Raw genomic sequence first — 20,603 nt, forward strand, 5'->3', positions numbered from 1 at the left:
TGGGAGGCTGAGACAGGAGAATGGCGTAAACCCAGGAGGCAGAGCTTGCAGGAAGCCGAGACTGCACCACTGCACTCTAGCCTGAGCGATGAGCAAGACTCCCATCTCAAAAAAAAAAAAAAAAAAAAAAAAAAAGTAAATAAAAAAAATAAATAGAAATGAAAGAGGAGACATTATAATGAATACCACAGAACTACAAAGGATAAGAGACTACTATGCATAATCATATGGCAACCAATTGGAAAACCCAGAAAAAATGGAAAAATTCATTGACAATATAACCTATGAAGATTGAACCATGAAGAAATAGAAACCCTGAACAGATAAAAAATAAGAGATTAAATCTGTAATAAGTCTCCCATCAAAGAAAAGCCCAGGACCTGATGGCTTCACTGCTGAATCCTACCAAATATTTAATGAAAAACTAATAGCAATCTGTCTCCCAGGTTCAACTGATCCTCCTGCCTCAGCCTCCCAAGTAGCTGAAACTACAGGTATGTGCCACCACACCTGGCTAATTTTTTCATTTCTTTTGGTAGCAATGGGGTCTCACGATGTTATCCAGGCTGGTCTCAAACTCCTGAGCTCCAGTGATCCTCCTGCCTCAGCTTTCCAAAGTGCTGGGATTACAGGCATAAGCCACCAAGCCTGGCCCGTCATGATCTTATATACAGAAAACCCTAAAGACTCCACCAAAAACCCATTAGAACTAACAAACAAATACAGTAAAGTTGCAGGATACAAAATCAACACACAAAAATCAGCAGCATTTCTGTAAACTAACAACTAGCTGAAAAATAAACCAAGAGATCAATTCCATTTACAATAGCTACAAAAAAAACAAAAACAAAAAAAAAACAACAAAAAAAAAACACTTAGAAACATATTTAAGCACGGAGGTAAAAGACCTGTACACTGAAAACTATAAAATGCTGAGAAAAGAAATTGAAGGCACAAATAAATGAAAATATATCTTATGTTCATGGTTTAGAAGATTTTAATTTTAATTTAATTTAATTTTATGAGAGAAGGTCTTGCTCCGTGACCCAGGCTGGACTGTAGTGGTGCAATCTTGGCTTACTGTAACCTCTGCCTCCTGACCTCAGGTGATTCTCCCACCTCTGCCTCCCAAGTAGCATGAATCACCACACTCGGCTAATTTTTAAATTATTTGTAGAGATGGGATTTTGCCATGTTGCCCAGGCTGGTCTCACACAATCCATCTGCCTTGGCCTCCCAAAATGCTGGGACTAGAGGTATGAGCCACCGTGCCTGGCCTTACTATTGTTAAAATGTCCACACTACTCAAAGTGATCTATCAGATTCAATGCAATCTCTATCACAGTTGCGATGTTATTTTTCATAGAAATAGAAAAAACAATCCTAAAATTCACATGCAATCACAAAAAATCCCAAATAGCCAAGGCAGTCACGAACACAAAGAAGAAAGCTGGGCTGGGCGTGGTGGCTCACGCCTGTAATCCCAGCACTTTGGGAGGCTGAAGCAGGCAGATCACTGGAGCCCAGGAGTTTGAGACCAGCCTGGGCAACACAAGGAGACCCCATTTCTACAAAAAATACAAAAATAGTTGGATGTGGTGGGGCGCACCTGTAGTCCCAGCTACTTGGGAGGCTGAGGTGGGAGGATCGCTTGAGCCCAGGAGGCGAAGGCTGAAGACAGCCATGATTGTGCCGCTGCACTCCAGCCTGAGTGACAGTATGAGACCCTGTCTCAAAACAAGAACAAAGCTGGAAGCGTCACACTACCTACTTTCAAACTATACTACAAAGCTATAGTAATTAAAACAGCATGGTCCTGGCAAAAAAAGCAGAAGCATAGACCAAAGGAACAATATAGAGAGCCCAGAAATGAACCCATGCGGCTGGGCGCGGTGTCTCACACCTATAATCCCAGCACTTTGGGAAGCCAAGGCAGGTGGATCGCAAGGTCAAGAGATTGAGACCATCCTGGTTAACATGGTGAAACCCCGTCTCTACTAAAAATACAAAAATTAGCTGGGCATGGTGGCGTGCGCCTGTAGTCCTAGCTGCTGGGGAGGCTGAGGCAGGAGAATGGTGTGAACCCAGGAGGCGGAGCTTGCAGTGAGCCGAGATGGTGCCACTGCGCTCCAGCCTGGGCAACAGAGTGAGACTCCGACTCAAAAAAAAAAAAAAGAAATGAACCCATGCATGTATGGTCAAGTGATCTTTGACAAAAATCCCAAGAATACAGAATGGGAAAAGGATGGTCTCTTCAATAAATGGTGTTGGAAAAACTGGATATAAAAAGAATGAAATTGCACTCCGAATACAAAAATCAAAATGGATGAAAGACTTAAACATAAGACCTGAAACTGAAAAACTACCAGAAGAAAACAAGGGGGAAACCCACATGACATTGATCTGAGCAACGATTTTTTTGGATTTGACCCCAAAAGCCCAGGGAGCAAAAGCGAATACAGACAAATGGGATAACATCAAACCAAAAAACTTCTGTACAGCAAAGGAAACAATAGTGTGTACAGATAACCTATGGGATGGGAAAAAATATTTGCATGCTATACATCTGATAGGGGTTAATATCCAAAATAATATGGAACTCAACTCAATAGCAAGAAAACAAACAAACAAAAACCCTATTAAAAAACAGGCAAAGGACCTAAATACACATTTCTGAAAAGAAGACACACAAATGGCCAACAGATCTACTAAAAAATAGCTCAACATCATTAATCATTAGGGAAATGCAAATTAAAACCAAAATGAGATATCATTTCATATCTGTCAGAATGTCTGTTATCACAAAGATGAAAGATTTAGTATTGGTGAGAATGTGGAGCAAAGGGAAGTCTTGAATGTTATTGGTGGGAATGTAAATTAGTACAACCCTCATGGAAAACTATATGGAGGTTCTTTAAAAATCTAAAAGTAGGCCGGGCGCGGTGGCTCAAGCCTGTAATCCCAGCACTTTGGGAGGCCGAGACGGGTGGATCACAAGGTCAGGAGATCAAGACCATCCTGGCTAACACGGTGAAACCCCGTCTCTACTAAAAAATACAAAAAACTAGCCGGGCGCAGTGGCGGGCGCCTGTGGTCCCAACTACTTGGGAGGCTGAGGCAGGAGAATGGCGTGAACCCGGGAGGCGGAGCTTGCAGTGAGCTGAGATCCGGCCACTGCACTCCAGCCTGGGCGGCAGGGCGAGACTCCGTCTCAAAAAAAAAAAAAAAAAAAAAATCTAAAAGTAGAGTTACCATATGATCCAGCAATCCCACTTCTGGATATTTACCTCAAAGATTTAAAATCAGTTTGTTTAAGTGATGTCTGCATTCCCATATTCACGGCAGCACTATTCACAATAGTCAAGTTATGGAATCAACCTAAGTTGATTTTAAAATCAATCTAAGTTGAGTCTATACAGATCAGATAAACAGACAATAAAATGTGGTATATACAGGTTGCTTCAAAATCCAAAATTGACACGACATGCAAAGGAAATGCTCATTTGGAGCATTTCGAAGTTTAGATTTTTGGATTAGAAATGTTCAGACAGTATGTATTCTGCAAATATTCCAAAATCTAAAAAATTTCCCAAACTGAAACTGGTACCAAGTGTTTCAGATTCGGGATATTCAACTTGTATACACAATGGAATGGAATACTATTCAGCCTTAAAAACAAGATGGAAATTCAGTCATTTGCAATGACATAGATGGAATTGGAAAACATAATATGAAGTGAAATAAGCCAGGCACGGAAAGACAAATACTGCAACACTCTCACTTGTATGTGAAATCTAAAACAATTGAACTCATAGAAGCAGAGAGCGGAATGGTGGTTACAGAGGCTGGGGGGTGAAGATAATGGGGAGATAATGATTAAAGAGTTAAAAAAGACAAAAAAAGGGAAAAAGTAAATTTAGTTTTAACTACAACAATATTTCTAGAAATATCTGACGAGTATCATTCATACCTTATTTCTGTTACTAACCATATTTAATTGCTCAAATCAAGAAGATACTAAGTTGAAGGTGGCTTTGAAACTCATTTCAAACCAGATATGCCAAGTTTTGTTCAAATTTTGTTTAGAAGTCTACTTACTGCTCCTCTTGATATGGAGAAGTAACATAATTAAGTACCCAGTCCTAGTGGTTAGTGCTCTGCAAACAACCAATAGCAGGGGAATGAAGCAAAGGAAAGATGTCTTAACAGCAAGGAAGCAATGTTTCAGCACTAGAAAGGATGAAAGAGGGTTACAATAGCCACAGGTCAAAAAGGACGGTTGGGAAACTCCCGAGTTCAGTTATTAGTTTTTTTGTTGTTACTAAATATATTCTACCATTCACTTCCAGTTTTAAAAGTAGCGTTTTTCCAGTCTTAACACAGCTGTAAATTATATTAGTCAAAGCAAATAAATGGTTCTGTATCAAAGGTGTACGTAAGAATTGCTGAAGAACTTTTCCAAAATGCATATGTCTACTGCACATATCCCTTTCCTATTTAAGAATCACAGACAATTTCCCTGCCTCATATAGAAAGCAAACATAAAAAAACCCCATGTATTTCAGGGAGTCACAAGTTCTATGTGACAAAGAAAAGTGATAAAGTGGGGGTTATTTCAAATAAAGTCGTCAGGAAGATATCTCTAAAGAGATTCTGTTGAACAAAGACCTGCATAAGGTGAACGAGAAAGCACGTCCAAAGGTCCAAGGTAACAATGAGCTTCACAAGACTAGGGAAAGAAAATAGGACTTTGAGTGGAATAGATGCAATTAGAGGATTTAAAACAGGGGAGTAATATGATTTGATTAACACTTAAGACCACTCAGGCCACTATGTGATAATGTGACATGAAGGGAGAAAAACAGAAGCAGAGAAAGGAAATTAGGAGGTCACTGTATTGATCCATTTGTGAAATGATGATGGCATGGGTTATAATGAGTTAATGGAAAAAGTAAAAAGTGGTTGGTATTGGATTTTTTTTTTGTTTTTTTTTTTTTTGTTTTTGGAGACAGGGTCTCGCTCTGTCACTCAGGCTGTGGTGCAGTCTTGGCTCACTGCAATCTCTGCCTCCTGGGTTCAAGCAATTCTCGTGCCTCAGCCTCCCCAGTAGCTGGGATTTCAGTTGCATACCACCACACCCGGCTAATTTTTGTATTTTTGGTAGAGACAGGGTTTCATCAGGTTGGTCAGGCTGGTCTTGAACTCCTGATATCAGGTGGTCCACCTGCCTCAGCCTCCCAAAGTGCTGAGATTATAGGTATGACCTGCACCTAGCCGGTATTGGATATATTCTGAAGGTAAAACAACACATAAAAACAGCTGATGGACTAGATGTAGACAGAGGAAAACAGAATTAAGAATTAACCTAAAAGGTTCAGGTTCTAAGCTTTTAGTCTGAGTGGCTGGGTGAACAGGGGGATAATTTACAAAAACAGGATGTGTAGGGTGAACCAAGCACTCTATTTTGAAAATGTTACATTTGAGATATTTATCAGATATTCAAATGGAGTTGTCAAGCAGACAGTTGGACATAAAAAGTTGGATTAAGTATAGAGATGAGCTGAGGCTAGAGACATCATGGGACTTGACGAAATCCCCCAGGAAGAGAGAGAAGAGGGCCAAGGGCTGAGTCCTTTTTCAGTTAAGAGGAAAGGCCTATCCATTTAAGTTCTCATTAATTGATATAGACAAAAAGTAAACAATAAGGGCAAGGTACTACTATAGACTTAAAGCTTTAATTTTTCTTTGGTAATCAAAGCATGCCTAAAATAAATATTCCAACATCCAGTTATGTGAACAGACCGTACAAGCTATGAATGATTAAAATGGAGACTATCTTGCCCCAGGGATCTAGTGCACCCCGGCTGGTGTCAGCTTAAAGCCTTCCTCTCAACTGTGTGCTATTCACTGGGGTTATAATGAAGGTCCTATAGTTAATTAACTATAACTCCATCATTCCTGGGGAACAAATGCTTGCCTCTTTCAATTCCTCCTGCTTCTTTCCCTGTTTAGAATGTCTAACTTTGGGAGCTGTGCATTTAATCACTCCCATCTCTTGAATACAGCAAATACCCAGCTCTCCTTTACCTTCACTGACAGCAATGCCTGGGATCTAGATACTTCTGCACATACCAACTGCAGGAATCTACTGTAAAGACACAGGTCCTAGTGATTTTATTATAGAACTGTGAAAGAGATGAGATTATACTCTGTTTTTTGGTGTTTGTATTACCTCTGTTTAGCGGAACACTATGGCAGCAAAAACAAAAAAATAAATAAAAGCAAACCTATAGCTTTCATTGTATAGGATAAGGAAATTGTACAAAAAGAACTCAAAATATTACTTACTAAAATAGCATTCAAAATCTGGCCTCCACTGACTTATTGCTGTTGAACAAAGGTGACAATCTTTGGTGAAATCTAAACAGCTATTGTGCATAGTGCTAGAAGTTATAACCACCTGCAGACATTTCTGCCTTTTCATTCAGGCAGCTCAGATTGTGAATTGGTGATGATGGAGAAAGAGGTCTTGGGTTAAATTACTACACTTTGGATTTTGATAGTTTAAGGATTTTAGTAGCCTTAAGAATTCTAGACAAAGACAGTTACGGATAAACCCCTTTGGATCCCATTTCTGAAAGATTCACTCCCTTACTGAAACATCTGACCAAGAATTAAGTTAGTCAGCCCTGGGTGTCTGAGGTTCCACATGCTCAGATTCAACTGACTGCAGATTAAAAATATTCAGAAACAGCAACAACAGCACAATAAAAAAAACAAGTAAAGGACAGGCACAGTGAGTCATGCCTGTAATCCCAGTGCTTTGGGAGGCTGAGGTAGCAGGATCGTTTGAAGCCAGCAGTTTGAGACCAGTCTGTGCAACATAGCAAGACTTGGTCTCTACGAGAAAAAAATTTAAAAATGAGCCAAGTGGGTGGCACATGCCTATAGTCCTAGCTACTCGGGGAGTGAGGTGGTAGGATCCCTTGAACCCAGGAGTTTGAGGTTATATTGAGTTATGATCACACCACTGCACTCCAGCCTGGGCAACAGAGCAAGATCCCATCCCTAAAAAAAACAAAACGAAACAACAACAAAAAAACCAGGTTAAAAAAATATGGTACAACAACTTTACATAACATTTATATTATATTAGGTATTATAAGTAATCTAGAAACAATTTAAGTATACAGAGGCCATACGGTTATATATGTTATACGCAAACACTACGCCATTTTATGTAAAGTACTTGAACACCTGTGGATTTTGGTATCTGCAAGGGGTCTTAGAACCAATCCCCTGAGGACATTGAGGGATGACTGCATATTCTCTAGTTTTTCCCCTAACCTTTCCCTTGATTAGTAATTGGCCAACTTCTGGGGTTGACAAAGACATGCACTTCACCCCATGTCCTAAATATGTGTAGCTATACTCACCGAACCTCTCACAAGTGCCCATGGGAGTCCCACAAATCCTGTCCTGAATTTCAGAGAGCAAAAGGTGAAGAAAAGGAACATATGCCAGAAAGCAATCACTTCAAAAGAGGAATTTACCAGAAAAGGAAGACAACTGGGGACTATAAACATACTTCCCCACAGCGGGAGGAAGGGCATTCAAAGGCCAGAGAAGAAGATAATCTCATCCTGCCAGTTATGGTCCTACCTGTCCTGACTCCAATGTTCGAAATTTTTTTTCTTTCTTTTTTTTTTTGAGACAGAGTCTCACTCTGTCATGTTCTACACAAATATTTTCTCCTTTCCAACCCCCCCTTTTTGAAACAGAGTCTTGCTCTGTTGCCCAGGCTGGGGTACAGTGGTGTGATCTCAGCTCACTGCAGCCTCTGCCTCCCAGGTTCAAAAGATTCTTGTGCCTCAGCCTCCCGAGGAGCTGGGATTACAGGCATGTGCCACCACGACCAGTTAATTTTTGTATGTTTAGTAGAGGCAGGGTTTCTCCATGTTGGCTAGGCTAGTCTTGAACTCGTGACCCCAAGTAATGTGTCTGCCTCAGCCTCCCAAAGTGCTGGAATTACAATCATAAGCCACCACACCTGGGTCCCCTTTTCCCTTTTTATAATTGCCCTTCTATCTATTCCTCAATCATCAATGTGGTAGGCAATCTCAACTTGTTCATCTCATTACCTCTCAGAGAGGGTTCTAATCTTTCCATCCATTAATTACTTTGGATGCAGGATGATCCATCTCTTCAGGCACTTCTGATATTCCAGAATTTTTGCTCTATGATCAATTTTTTTTTTTTTTTTTTGAGACGGAGTCTCGCTCTGTCACCCAGGCTGGAGTGCTGTGCCACGATCTCGGCTCACTGCAAGCTCCGCCTGCCAGCTTCACGCCATTCTCCTGCCTCAGCCTCCCGAGTAGCTGGGACTACAGGCGCCCGCCACCATGCCCGGTTAACTTTTTTTTGTACTTTTTAGTAGAGACGGGGTTTTACAGTGTTAGCCACGATGGTCTCGATCACCTGACCTTGTGATCCGCCAGCTTCAGCCTCCCAAAGTGCTGGGATTACAGGCGTGAGCCACCACGCCTGGCCTCTATGATCAAATTTAAAGCAACATTTTGTTTTTCTATGTCGACTGGCAAAATAAAATTTGAGGATCAAATGGGGCTCAATTTTTCATGATATCGTCTCATGTCAGGTAAGTACCTTGCGTTCCTTGATGAAGAAAATTCTGATATGTGAGTGGGTCCAGAACTATGAGGCAAGACTAATGACACCTTTATCTTTCAGCCTTACTTCTTAAGCCTGACATTAGAAATACTTCATTAAATATCAAGCAGGATCTACTGCTCCCAAACAAAATAGAAATGTGGAATAAGAAAAAAAAGTCCTCATCTTCTTACAGTAAACAATTAATCCACTACTAAAAACTACATCTTAGCAAATCCACATTTTAATAAATCAGATGCCATCTATTAACCAGGTACACTTTATAGCTGGTGGCATCTCCATCATTTATCATTTTCTATAGCAAATTAACTCAAATAAAATTCCTCAAAATACAAAGCTTTAAAGTGCGGCAAGAAAGAAGCCTGAGATTTTATTCCAATATTCTTTCATTTTGTGCAACAATATTAAAACCTTACTTCAGACAGTCCACCAGCTTTAAAGACGAATGATATGGGCCCGGCACGGTGGCTCACACCTGCAATCCCAGCACTTTGGGATGCCGAAGTGGGCGGATGGATCACGAGGTCAGGAGATCGAGACCATCCTGGCTAACACGGTGAAACCCCGTCTCTACTAAAAATACGAAAAATTAGCCAGGCATGGCGGCGTGCGCCTGTTGTCCCAGCTGGGTGTGGTGGCAGGTGCCTGTAGTCCCAGCTACTCGGATGGCTGAGGCAGGGGGAGGCGGAATTTGCAGTGAGCCAAGATCATGCCACTGCACTCCAGCCTGGGCGATAGAGCAAGACTCCGTCCCAAAAAAAAAAAAAAAAAGTCATCACCATTCCCTTCATCTCAAGTACCCAGGGACACATACACTGCGGAAAGTCGCAGGGACCTCTGCCTAGGAAAGCCAGGTATTGTCTAAGTTTTCTCCCCATGTGATGGTCTGAAATATGGCCTTGTGGGAAGGGAAAGACTGGATTGTCCCCCAGCCTGACACCCGTGAAGGGTCTGTGCTGAGGAGGATTAGTGTAAGAGGAAAGAAGGCCTCTTGGCTGTTAAGATAGAGAAAGGCATCTGTCTCCTGCCCGTCCCTGGGCAATGGAACCTCTCGGTGTAAAACTTCATTGCACGTTCTATTTACTGAGATGGGAGAAAATCGCCTTAGGGCTGAAGGTGGGATGTGCTAGCGCAATGCTGCTCTTTATGCACTAAAAAAGTTTATGGAGATGTTTACATATGCATATCAAGGCACAGCACTTTTCCTTAAACTTATTCAAGTCACACAGATCTTTATTCCTACGTCTTACTGCTGACCTTCTCCCTACTATGACCCTATTGTCCTGCCACTTCCCTTCTTCTGAGATGGTAAAGACAATGACTAATAAATACTGAGGGAACTCACAGACCAGTGCAGGTGGGGGTCCTCTGTATCCTGAGCGCTGGTCCCCTGGGCCCCCTTTTTCTTCCTCTATACTTTGTCTCTGTGTCTCATTTCTTTTCTCAAGTCTCTCTTTCCACCTAACGAGAAACACCCACAGGTGTGGAGGGGCAGGCCACCCCTTCACTAAACCCTTGGAATTTCCAAGAGGTAGGTGTCTTTATCCATGGTGGGTCTCTTGGACCATATCTAAGTTTATATTAACAAAGTGACTCATGTTGGGGCCCTATATAGTTGGATTTTTGATGTTCCGTTCTTGTTGCCTAGGCTGGAGTGCAATGGTGTGATCTTGGCTCACTGCAACCTCTGTCTCCCAGGTTCAAGCGATTCTCCTGCCTCAGCCTCCCAAGTAGCTGGGATTATAGGCATGCACCACATCTGGCTAATTTTTAGTAGAGATAGGGTTTCATTATGTTGGTCAGGCTGGTCTCAAACTCCTGACCTCAAGTGATCCACTTGCCTCAGCCTCCCAAAGTGCTGGGATTACAGGCATGAGCCACTGCGGCCAGCCGCTACATAGTTTTAAGATCAAGGTTGGACATACGGGAAAGACCAACCACATGATCAGAGGATTGGGGCTTTCCAACTTCCCAACCTCCAGGGAAGGGAGGGAAAGCTTGAAGACTGAGCTCAATCCCATGGCCAATGATTCAATCAATACCTAATTAATGGCATCTCAATAAAACTCTGAACACTTGAAGCTTGGGTGAGCATCCCTCGGTGGTGACACACATCAATGTGCCAGGAGGGTGACAAGTCCTGAGGACATAGAAGCTTCATGTTTAGTACCCTCTCAGACTTTCCCCTATGTGTCCTGATTTGTATTCTTTATAAACAAACTATAGCAAGCTTAGCACTTTCTGAGAGGGTAATGCAAACCTCTTAATTTGTAGCCAGTTGGTTAGAAGTACAGGTGGCTTGTGGATCCTGAGGCTTGTGGTTAGTGTCTGAAGTGAGAGCAATCTTGTGGGGAACCATGCTCTTAACCTATGAAGGGTGCGATAACTCTGGGTAGTTAGCATCGGAACTACATTGTAAGCGATCACTCAAAATGTGTCAGGCAATGAATACATAATAGCCATGATTCCTGACAGTATGGGGCTTACAACACAGAAGAGAAACAAGTAAACAAACACAGTTAGAAATTGTGGTGATTAAAGATATTAAGGAGTATAATACATTTTAAGAAACAATGTAACACATTCCAACATGAGGCTATTAGTAGGAAATCATTTATGATCAACTAAATCTGACCACTAGAATAGTTGCTTGCCGGGGGCTAAATAGCCATTTACGAATCTATGAACGATTGGACTTCACATCTTGGGAGCTACAAAGATATCTGAGGAGCTGCAGAATTGTACAAAATGAAGCAGTTTCCAGGGGTTTCTCTGATCTGAAAACAGATGAGTGCTAAAAATGCAAAGATACTTGTAGTCTCCTAATCAAAACCAACAACACCTCTTAGTTATTTTCATTATTTTTCCCCCCAACAATCTGTAGTAAGAAACATTTAGTTCCTTCACCTAACAGGAACTTGGCAGTAACCAAATGAAATGCCAGACAGATTTTTGAATTCGGACCTCTCTAGACACAGAATTTAGAATTCCTATGGTAAGTCATCTGTGTTACGTTCTTTTCTGCTAGTTAATTTGCTGGTTTACTGAAATTAGCAAACAGGGCAAGATATGTACCACTTAACAAGTGAAAGCCAAGGGGAAAAAACATTACCATGCATGCTGTGCTCCAAATGTCAGCAGGGGTATTATAGCCAGATCCTATCAGAACTTCCAAGGAACGATACTGCCTTGTTTGAATATCTTCAGTGAAATGTTTGTGCTGAGAACATGAAGGAAACAGTATTTTAAACTTCATTCTAAAAAGTAACAAGTCAATACTGCTTAACAATGAAGATGAAAACAAACTCTCTGAAGTTTTTCCCAAACCAAAGTTCTCACTTTGCTTATTTCTTAAACAGCATTTTTATGTTATTAGCTCCAACAATCCTTTGCCTTACACACAGCTACTCCAAATTATTTTTACAAACAAATGAGCCTAAACTTAATATAGATACACAGGTCTAGGAAACAACAACAGCTTTATTCTTTTTAAAAATTGTTTTAGTAAAGATGGGGTCTTGCTATGTTGCCCATGCTGGACTCAAAACTCCTGGGCTCAAGTGATCCACCCGCCTTGGCCTCCCAAAGTGCTGGGATTACAGGCGTGAGCTACCACAGCAAGGAATCCAAACTCTTTAACCTTGCAATTTACTATACTTGTCTTTAATAAGTATCTTTCTGTGCCTTTATTGGTGATGTTGATGTTCTACCTAGAGTACTTTTTGCTGTTTTAGTCAAATTTCATCTAGTACCCTTTGAAGCCCTAGTCTATACTAGTTTTCTACCTGAAGGCTTTCTCTGTGTAATTTCCTCTTTTCATAAACACTGTTCCCTGTTTTTAAATTTCAATAGGATTAGAGAATCGTCTTCCACACTTTTCTATCACATTTGAATAACTGAATTTTGTTTCCTGTATATGACTCATACTAAGCTTCTTTTTTCCTTCATTATTCATTTATTTTTATCATGGAAAATTTCAAATATATACAAAAGTAGAAAGAATCATGAACCCCATGCCATTTATTATACTAGTGTCACAAAGCAATTACCACTCATTGCCAGTCTATTTTCAACTGTATCCCAACCCTGCCACTGCACCTACACCAGATTTTGAAGTACATACTAGACATTTTATTTTCATTCATAAATATGGCTTTCTGAAAGATTACTCTTTTTAACTGTGACACTTTGTCACCTAAAAAAAAAAATTAAGATTCAAAACCAAAGAATCAGAGTTTCAATGTTGAAAGTGAACATCAAATCTTTAGTATGAGAGGTGAAAACAGGCTGAGTGTGGCACATCACTATGAAATTATGTTACTTCCACTGGGGGAAAAGGTTTCATATAAAGATTAAGAATTAGAATGGCATTGGTCTTTAGTACCATCAAGACTGGAAACTAGAAAGCAATGGAGCAACGACATTCTGAAAGAAAATGTTTTCTAACCTAGAATTCTCTACATAGGAAACTGAGTGTGAAAGCAGAATAAAGACGATCAGATGTGCAAATCCTACCCTTCTCCCACCCAATCTCATATCCTTTCTCAGGAAACTATTTTATGTTGCATGTACTCTACAAAAAAGATGACATAAACCAAGAAAGAAAGGAGACACAGAAAACAGGGGATATATATAGAGAGAAAATAATAAATCTCCAGGATGACGGTGAAGGGAAATCCCAAATGATAGTTATGTAGCAGACCTACAGGGCAACCCAATCAGATGAACAGAGATTAGAAGACTCCAGGTTCTAGGATAGAGCGCTTTAGAAAGATAATAGTAGAAAGAACACTCAATGTATCTGTACATATTAAAGTGTATTTACAACACTGGGTAAAAGTATGGGATTGAATTAAGTGATCAACAGTACAAAGAAAACTAAGCAAATGAAACATGTTATGTTTTATAACATGTTTCAGAATGGAAGGAAACCATGGAAAGGTTCAGAAAGGAAAAGGAACCACAATATATGCTCAGTTCAGCTGAGGATAGCATTAGAGTCTCAATGATATAAACATGGAATGATCATGTAGCCAAAAATTAGATTACATTGGGGAAATGAGGAATTTGTGCTGTGATGCTAGAAAAGTCCCATTTTCCAGGAGGAAAAAAATAATATGTAACACTGAAAACAAAATTGGAGTAATATAACCTGTTATTAGTAATATAAAGGTAAATACTGTTATGGGGAGTGAAAAACTGGTGAAAGAAGTAGGCAAATTTTTAAATAAAAGCTTCAATAACTCACTGTCTCCCCCACTGTGTAAATAAATGCATGCCTGATAAGCAAAAAAGAAAAAGAAAAAGAAAAAAAAAAAAAAAGAATAAAAAGCTTAGTACAGTGGTCCCTCAGTGTACTTCGGGGATTAGTTTCCGAATTCCCCGAGCATAACAAAATCTGTGCAAACTCAAGTTTCACAGTTGGCCCAGAACTCAAATATACAAAAAGCCAGCCTTCCATATATGTGCATTTCACATTCCTCGAATACTGTTTTCGATCCTTGTTTGGTTAAAAAAAACCTGTGTATAAGTGGACTTGTGTAGTTCAAACCTATGTTGTTCAAAAGTTGACTGTATTTTTAATATTTTTAATAATACAGCTCATTAAAAATTATGTAAAATTCCATTACTGAATGCCATATGCTGATGTGCTGAAGAGATCAAGAAGTGAGATCCAATCTGAATCCAATGGGGTGCAACACACATGTATTGTTCACCACTGTGTCCTAATGCCTACATCAGAGTATGTGCCAATATGTTTGCTGAATGAGTGAATGGGTGAAAAGAACATAGTCATTCTTTTTCTTTTGAGACGGAGTCTCGCTCTGTCACCCAGGCTGGAGTGCAGTGGTGTGATCTCGGCTCACTGCAAGCTCCGCCTCCTGGGTTCACGCCATTCTCCTGCCTCAGCCTCCCGAGTAGCTGGGACTACAGGTGCCCGCCACCAAGTCCGGCTAATTTCTTTTTTGTATTTTTAGTAGAGACGGGGTTTCACTGTGTTAGCCAGGATGGTCTCGATCTCCCGACCTCGTGATCCGCCCGCCTCAGCCTCCCAAAGTGCTGGGATTACAGGTGTGAGCCAAGAACGCAGTCATTTTAAATGCAGAGACACTGCTATGGTTTGAATGTCTGTCCCCTTTGAAACTAATATTGAAACTTCATGTCCGATGTTCACAGTACTACTAGCAGGTGGGACCTTTAAGCCTTTAAGAGGTGGCTGGGTCATGAGGGGTTGCCTTCACGAATGGACTAACGGGTTATCACAGGGTGGGAATGAATTAACAGAGTAGACTTGTTATAAAAGTTGAAGAGAAATTAATTCTGTTGTGATGTAAGTAACAGAAGACTCTACCGGAATAAAGAAAAGTGTGCCACGTAGGTAAGAAAACACACATGAAGGTGTTCCAAACATAAAGGCACAGGAGCCTGAAACATAGTGTGGACAGGAAACTGGCATTTGACGTTTGTACAGTGTGATATTTGTTAGAGTCAATACATTTCTCCACAATTTATTTGCTAAAATATTTACTGAGTACCTGCTATGTACCAGGCACTGTTCTAAGTACTAAATATAGATACAGCCGTAAACCGGAAAAACTTTGTTGTGATATGATGTACATTCTATTGAGAGGCTTATTAAGCAAATAAACATACAATATTAGGTTGTGTTAAGTGTTGTGGAGAAAAAAAAGTTACAGGGAGAAAGGAAGAGTAGGCAAATACATGAGTGAATATGATAAAGGTATGTGTTTGGGGAGTGGCAGTTTGTTAATTACATTAGGTATTTAGGGGGGAAGATCTCCCTGATAAGTGATATCTGGGTAAAAACTTAAAGAAAATGAAGTAGTTGTACGTGAAGAGGATTCCAAGCAGAAGGAAGAGTAAGTTCTCTTTGCTTGGTGGTGTGTGGGTAAGGACTTTGGTATTCATTCTGAAGGGAGCCACTGCAAAGTTTAGAGAATATATGACTTGACTTACATTTAAAATGGCCGACTAGACACAGGTAGTATGTGCCTCATCCACAGAAAGGAACTAGAACAGTCAGAAGATACCCACATTTTGAACAGATTGTCCAGGAAAGAATGCTAGGATTCACCAGAGAAGTGATAGGAAGCACCAGAAGTAAGGAAAGGGTTTGAGGAAACTGGCATGGGCATACAGTAAGAGAGAAATCCCCAGCGCTTCACATTCTGAAAATGGGTTTTATGACCTTGGTTATGGGAGAAACCCTGAACCAACTAGGGCCTCGGGCCTGACATACAGAACTGCCTAAAGTTTGGACAGATGTTGCTCCAAAAAGGGAACCCAAAGAGAATCCCACAGGCATCTGAGTCTAAGCGGCTTCAGCTGGGTGCCATTTTGACAGCCTTGATACCAGGGATCTGCAGACACAGCTGCTGTCACTCCACTGCTCTGAGGAAGGAGAGGTGAGGCTAGCACTCTCATGCACTCCCGGGAGGGTCCCTATCACCCTGCCATGGGCTGCTGTTGAGACCAAGATGTGAGCGGACCACATTCCCCACAGCTCCTTCCCCGTGCTGCTGGCCTAAGAGGGACCCTCCCTTCTCTGGTCCCAGGCATAAAGTGCTATTTTGAGAGTTTAATGCTAGGTTGTGCCTTGCCCTTTTGGGCTGACCTGGCTGTAGCTGCCACTTGGCTGAGGAGGGACAGGGAAACCAGGCTCTCCTATGCATACCTAAGAAAACAGGCTTCTGTGAGACTGAGACTTGAGTGTACCATAACTCCCCACAGTTTCTTGCCCATGCCGTTCATTTGAGAGGGAACCTACCCTTTCAGTCACAGGCCAACAGCTGGCACCATTTTGAGAGTTTACAGCTGCGCTATGCGCTGCCCTTGGGTGACACGGCTGCAACTGCCACCCAGCTGGGAGACGGACAGCAGAGACCAAGCTTCTCTAAGCACACTTAGGAAAATATCCATTGCCCTGCTATGAGCAGCTGTAAAACTAGGGACTAGCCCCCTCCGACCCATCACAGCTAACAACAACAACACCACAGACTGCTTGGGTCCCAGCGGGTTGCTCCACCACTCTAACTGCCATCCCCCACATTATACCAGCTGCCCAGGGGCCTGAGAACCTGCCCATATACCCAGTCAGAGACCCAAGAATTCACCCCTCCAAGACCCATTAACACGGGAACCAACATAAACTGCTCCGGGGCCTAAAAACAGGAACACTCAGCCCACTAATGCCACCATCAGGGTTCAAAGACTGGCTCAGTTGGCATCCAAGTCCCCAGCAAAACCTCACCACAACCTAAACTGTACCCTAAGCCACAGAGGAAACTGCAGATACCCCTGACCCTGTGTACTGCTAAAAAAGTTATACAAAAACCATACTACCAGAGGTACCCAAAATCAAAATCAAAAAGTATCTTACTTAACCAACGACATATATACAACTTCAGAAAAATATTCTCCCCTACAAAAGCAATTTCAAAAAAATTGAAACAAGTGACTACTGCAACAAACATGCAGACATCAATGGAAGACACAGAAAACATAAACAGGTAAATACGACAGCACCAAAGGACCACAACAATTGTCCAGCAACAGATCCAAACAAAAAAGAATCCCTTGAAATGCCAAATACATCAAAATATTCATTTTAAAGAAGCTCAGTTAGATGCAAGAGAAATCTGAAAATCAATACCAGGAAATCAGAAAATCCATTCAAGATTCTGAATGAGAAATTTACCAAGGTGACAGATATCTTAACAACAACAACAAACCCCAGAAATTCTAGAACTAAAAAACTCATTGAAGCAGGGCACAGTTGCTCACATCTGTAATCCTAGCACTTTTGGAGGCTAAGGTGCTTGAGCCCAGGAGTTCGAGACAAGCCTGGGCAACATAGTGAGACCTTGTCTCTACTAAAAAAAATTAGATAAGTGTGTTGGCATGCACCTGGGGTCCCAGCTACTCAGGAGGCTGAGGCAGGAGGATCGCTTGAGCCCAGGAGATTGAAGCTGCAGTGAGCTGTGATCATACCACTGCATTCCAGCCTGGGTGACACAGTGAGACATGTCTCAAATAAATTAATAAATTAAATAAAAAATTTATTCAAGGAAATACAAAATACATTCGAAAGCTTCAATAATAGACTAGGACAAGCAGAAGAATCTGAGAACTTGAAGACAGGTCCTCTGAAATATTCTAGTCAGATAAATATAAGGAAATAAAAAAAATTAGCTGAGCCTGGTGGTGTGTGCCTGTAGTCTCAGCTACTCAGGAGGCTAGGGCAGGAGGACTGCTTGAGCCCAGGAGTTAAAGGTTGCAACAAGCTATGATGGCACCACTTCATTTCTACCTGAGCAACAGAGACCCTGTTTCTAAATAATAATAATAATAATTAATTAACTAAATGAATAATTTTTTTTTTAAGTTTAGAAAACCTCTTTAAGAAAATAGTAGATAAAAATTTCCCAAGTCTAACAAGTGAGTTAAGGCATCCAGATACAGGAGGCCCACTGATCCCCAGGCAAATACTGGGGAGAGGGAGGGGAGACTTTCCCACAAGAAACAAAAGCTGAGGGATTAAAAAAAAAAAAGCTGAGGGATTTTATCAACACCAGACCTGTCCTTACAAGAAATCTTAAAGAAAGAAAATCCTTCTTCAATCAGAAAGAAAAACTCATTAATGAGCAGTAAGTAATCATGTGAAGGTACAAAACTCACCAGTAAATATACAGAAAAACACAGAATATTATAACACTGTTAACTGTAGTGTGTAAACTATTCTTACCCTAAGTAGAAAGACAGATCAACCAATCAAAAAAAACTACAGCAACTTTTCAAGATACAGGCAGTCAAAAATGTTGCTGGGAAAACTAGATACCCATATGCAGAAAAATGAAACTCAATTCCTATCTCCCATAATACATAAAAATCAAATCAAAATAGATCAAAGACTGAAATCTAAGATCTCAAACTTTGAAGATACTATAAGGAAACATTTGGGAAAATCTCCAGGACACTGGTCTAGGCAAAAATTTTCTTGAGCAATACCTCACAAGCACAGGCAACCAAAACAAAAATGGACAAATGGGATAACATGAAGTTAAACAGCTTCTGCACAGCAAAGAAAACAATCAACAAAGTGAAGAGACAACCCATAGAATGGGAGAAAATATTTGCAAATTACCCATCTGACAGGGGAATAACCAGAATATAAAAGGAGCTCAAGCAACTCTATAGGAAAAAAAATCTAATAATCTGATCAAAAAATGGGCCAAAGATTTGAATAGACATTTCTCAAAACACATGCAAATGGCAAAGAGGCATATGAAAAGGTGCTCAACATCACTGACCATCAGAGAGAGGCAAATCGAAGCTACAACGAGAGCATCTCACCCTAGTTAAAATGGCTCACGTCCAAAAGATAGGCAATAACAAATGCTGGCAAGGATATGGAGAAAAGGGAACCTTCATGCACCGTTGGTAGGAATGTAAACTGGTTACAACCACCATGGAGAACAGTTTGGAGGTCCCTCAGAAAACTAAAAATAGAGCTATCCAGCAATCCCATTGCTGCGTAAATAATCGAACAAAAGGAAATCTGTATACAAAAAAGATGTCTGCACTCTGATGCTTGTTGTAGCACTGTTCACATTTTCTAAGATTTGGAAGCAACCGAAGTGTCCATCAACAGATGAATAAAAAAATGTGGTGCATATACACAGTGAAGTACTATTCAGCCATAAAAAGAATGGGATCTTGTCATTTACAACAACATGGATGGAACTGGATATCATTATGTTAAGTGAAATAAGCCAGACACAGAAAGACAAATTTCACATGTTCTCACTTATTTGTTGGAGCTAAAAATCAAAATAATAGAACTCAAGGATACAGAGAGTAGAAGGATGGTTACCAGAGGCTGGGAAGGGTAGTGTGGGAGAAGTGGGGAGGTAAGGATGATTAATGCGTATAAAAAAATTACTTACAAATAATAAGATCTACTCTTTGATAGCACAACAGGGTGACTACAGTGAATAATTATATATTTTAAAATAACGAGAAGAGTATAATTGGATTGTCACAACACAAAGGATAAATGCTTAAGGGGATGGATACCCCATTCTCCACGATGTGATTATTTCACAGTGCATGCCTGTGTCAAAACATCTCAGATACCCCACAAATACATACACCTAGTATGCACCCACTAAAAATTAAAAAAATTTTTAAAAACAATCACACTATCCAAAGCAACCTATAGGTTCAATGTAATTCTTTTCAAAATACCAATGTCATTTTTTCACAGAATTAGAAAAAACAATTCTAAAATTCACAAAAAAAAGTACCTAAACAGCCAAAGGAATCCTAAGCAAAAAGAAAAAAGCTAGAAGCATTACACTATCTGACTTAAATTATACAAGGTTATAGCAACTAAAACAGCATGTATTAGTATTAAAATAGATACACAGATCAATGGAACAGAATAGAGAACCTAGAAATAAAGCCACATACTTAACAGCAAACTGATCTTTGAAAAGTCAACAAGCATATTCACTAGGGAAAAGACATCCTTTTCAGTAAATGGTTCTGGGAAAACTGGACTGGCATATGCAGAGGAATAAAAGATCCCTATCACTCACCATACACAAAAATCAACTCAAGACTGATTAAAGACTTGAATATAAGACCTGATACTCATGACAAAGACCTCAAAAGCACAGGCAACAAAAATAAAAATAGACAAATGGGACTTAAACAAAAAAGCTTCTGCACAGCAAAAGAAATAATCAAGAGTCAATGGCAACCTGCAAAATGGGAGAAAATATCTGCAAACTATAGTACCCAACAGGGAACTAACATCCAGAATTTACAAGAAACTCAAACAACTCAACGAAAAAACCCCCAAATAATCCCATTAAAAGGTAGGCTAAGGA

At 40.4% G+C, this 20,603-nt stretch overlaps 1 protein-coding gene across 1 annotated transcript in view; it reads right to left on the reverse strand.

Moving 5' to 3' along the window:
* Nucleotides 1–20,603, reverse strand: part of SRPK1 (SRSF protein kinase 1) — a 92,571-nt gene that overhangs the window by 14,484 nt on the left and 57,484 nt on the right. Inside the window, 1 exon segment of the mRNA XM_009204992.4 lies at nucleotides 11,801–11,908. Within this exon segment, the coding sequence (XP_009203256.1) occupies nucleotides 11,801–11,908 (108 nt within the window).

The sequence above is a fragment of the Papio anubis genome, chromosome 6 (assembly GCF_008728515.1).
Source record: "Papio anubis isolate 15944 chromosome 6, Panubis1.0, whole genome shotgun sequence".
Lineage (NCBI taxonomy): Eukaryota > Metazoa > Chordata > Mammalia > Primates > Cercopithecidae > Papio > Papio anubis.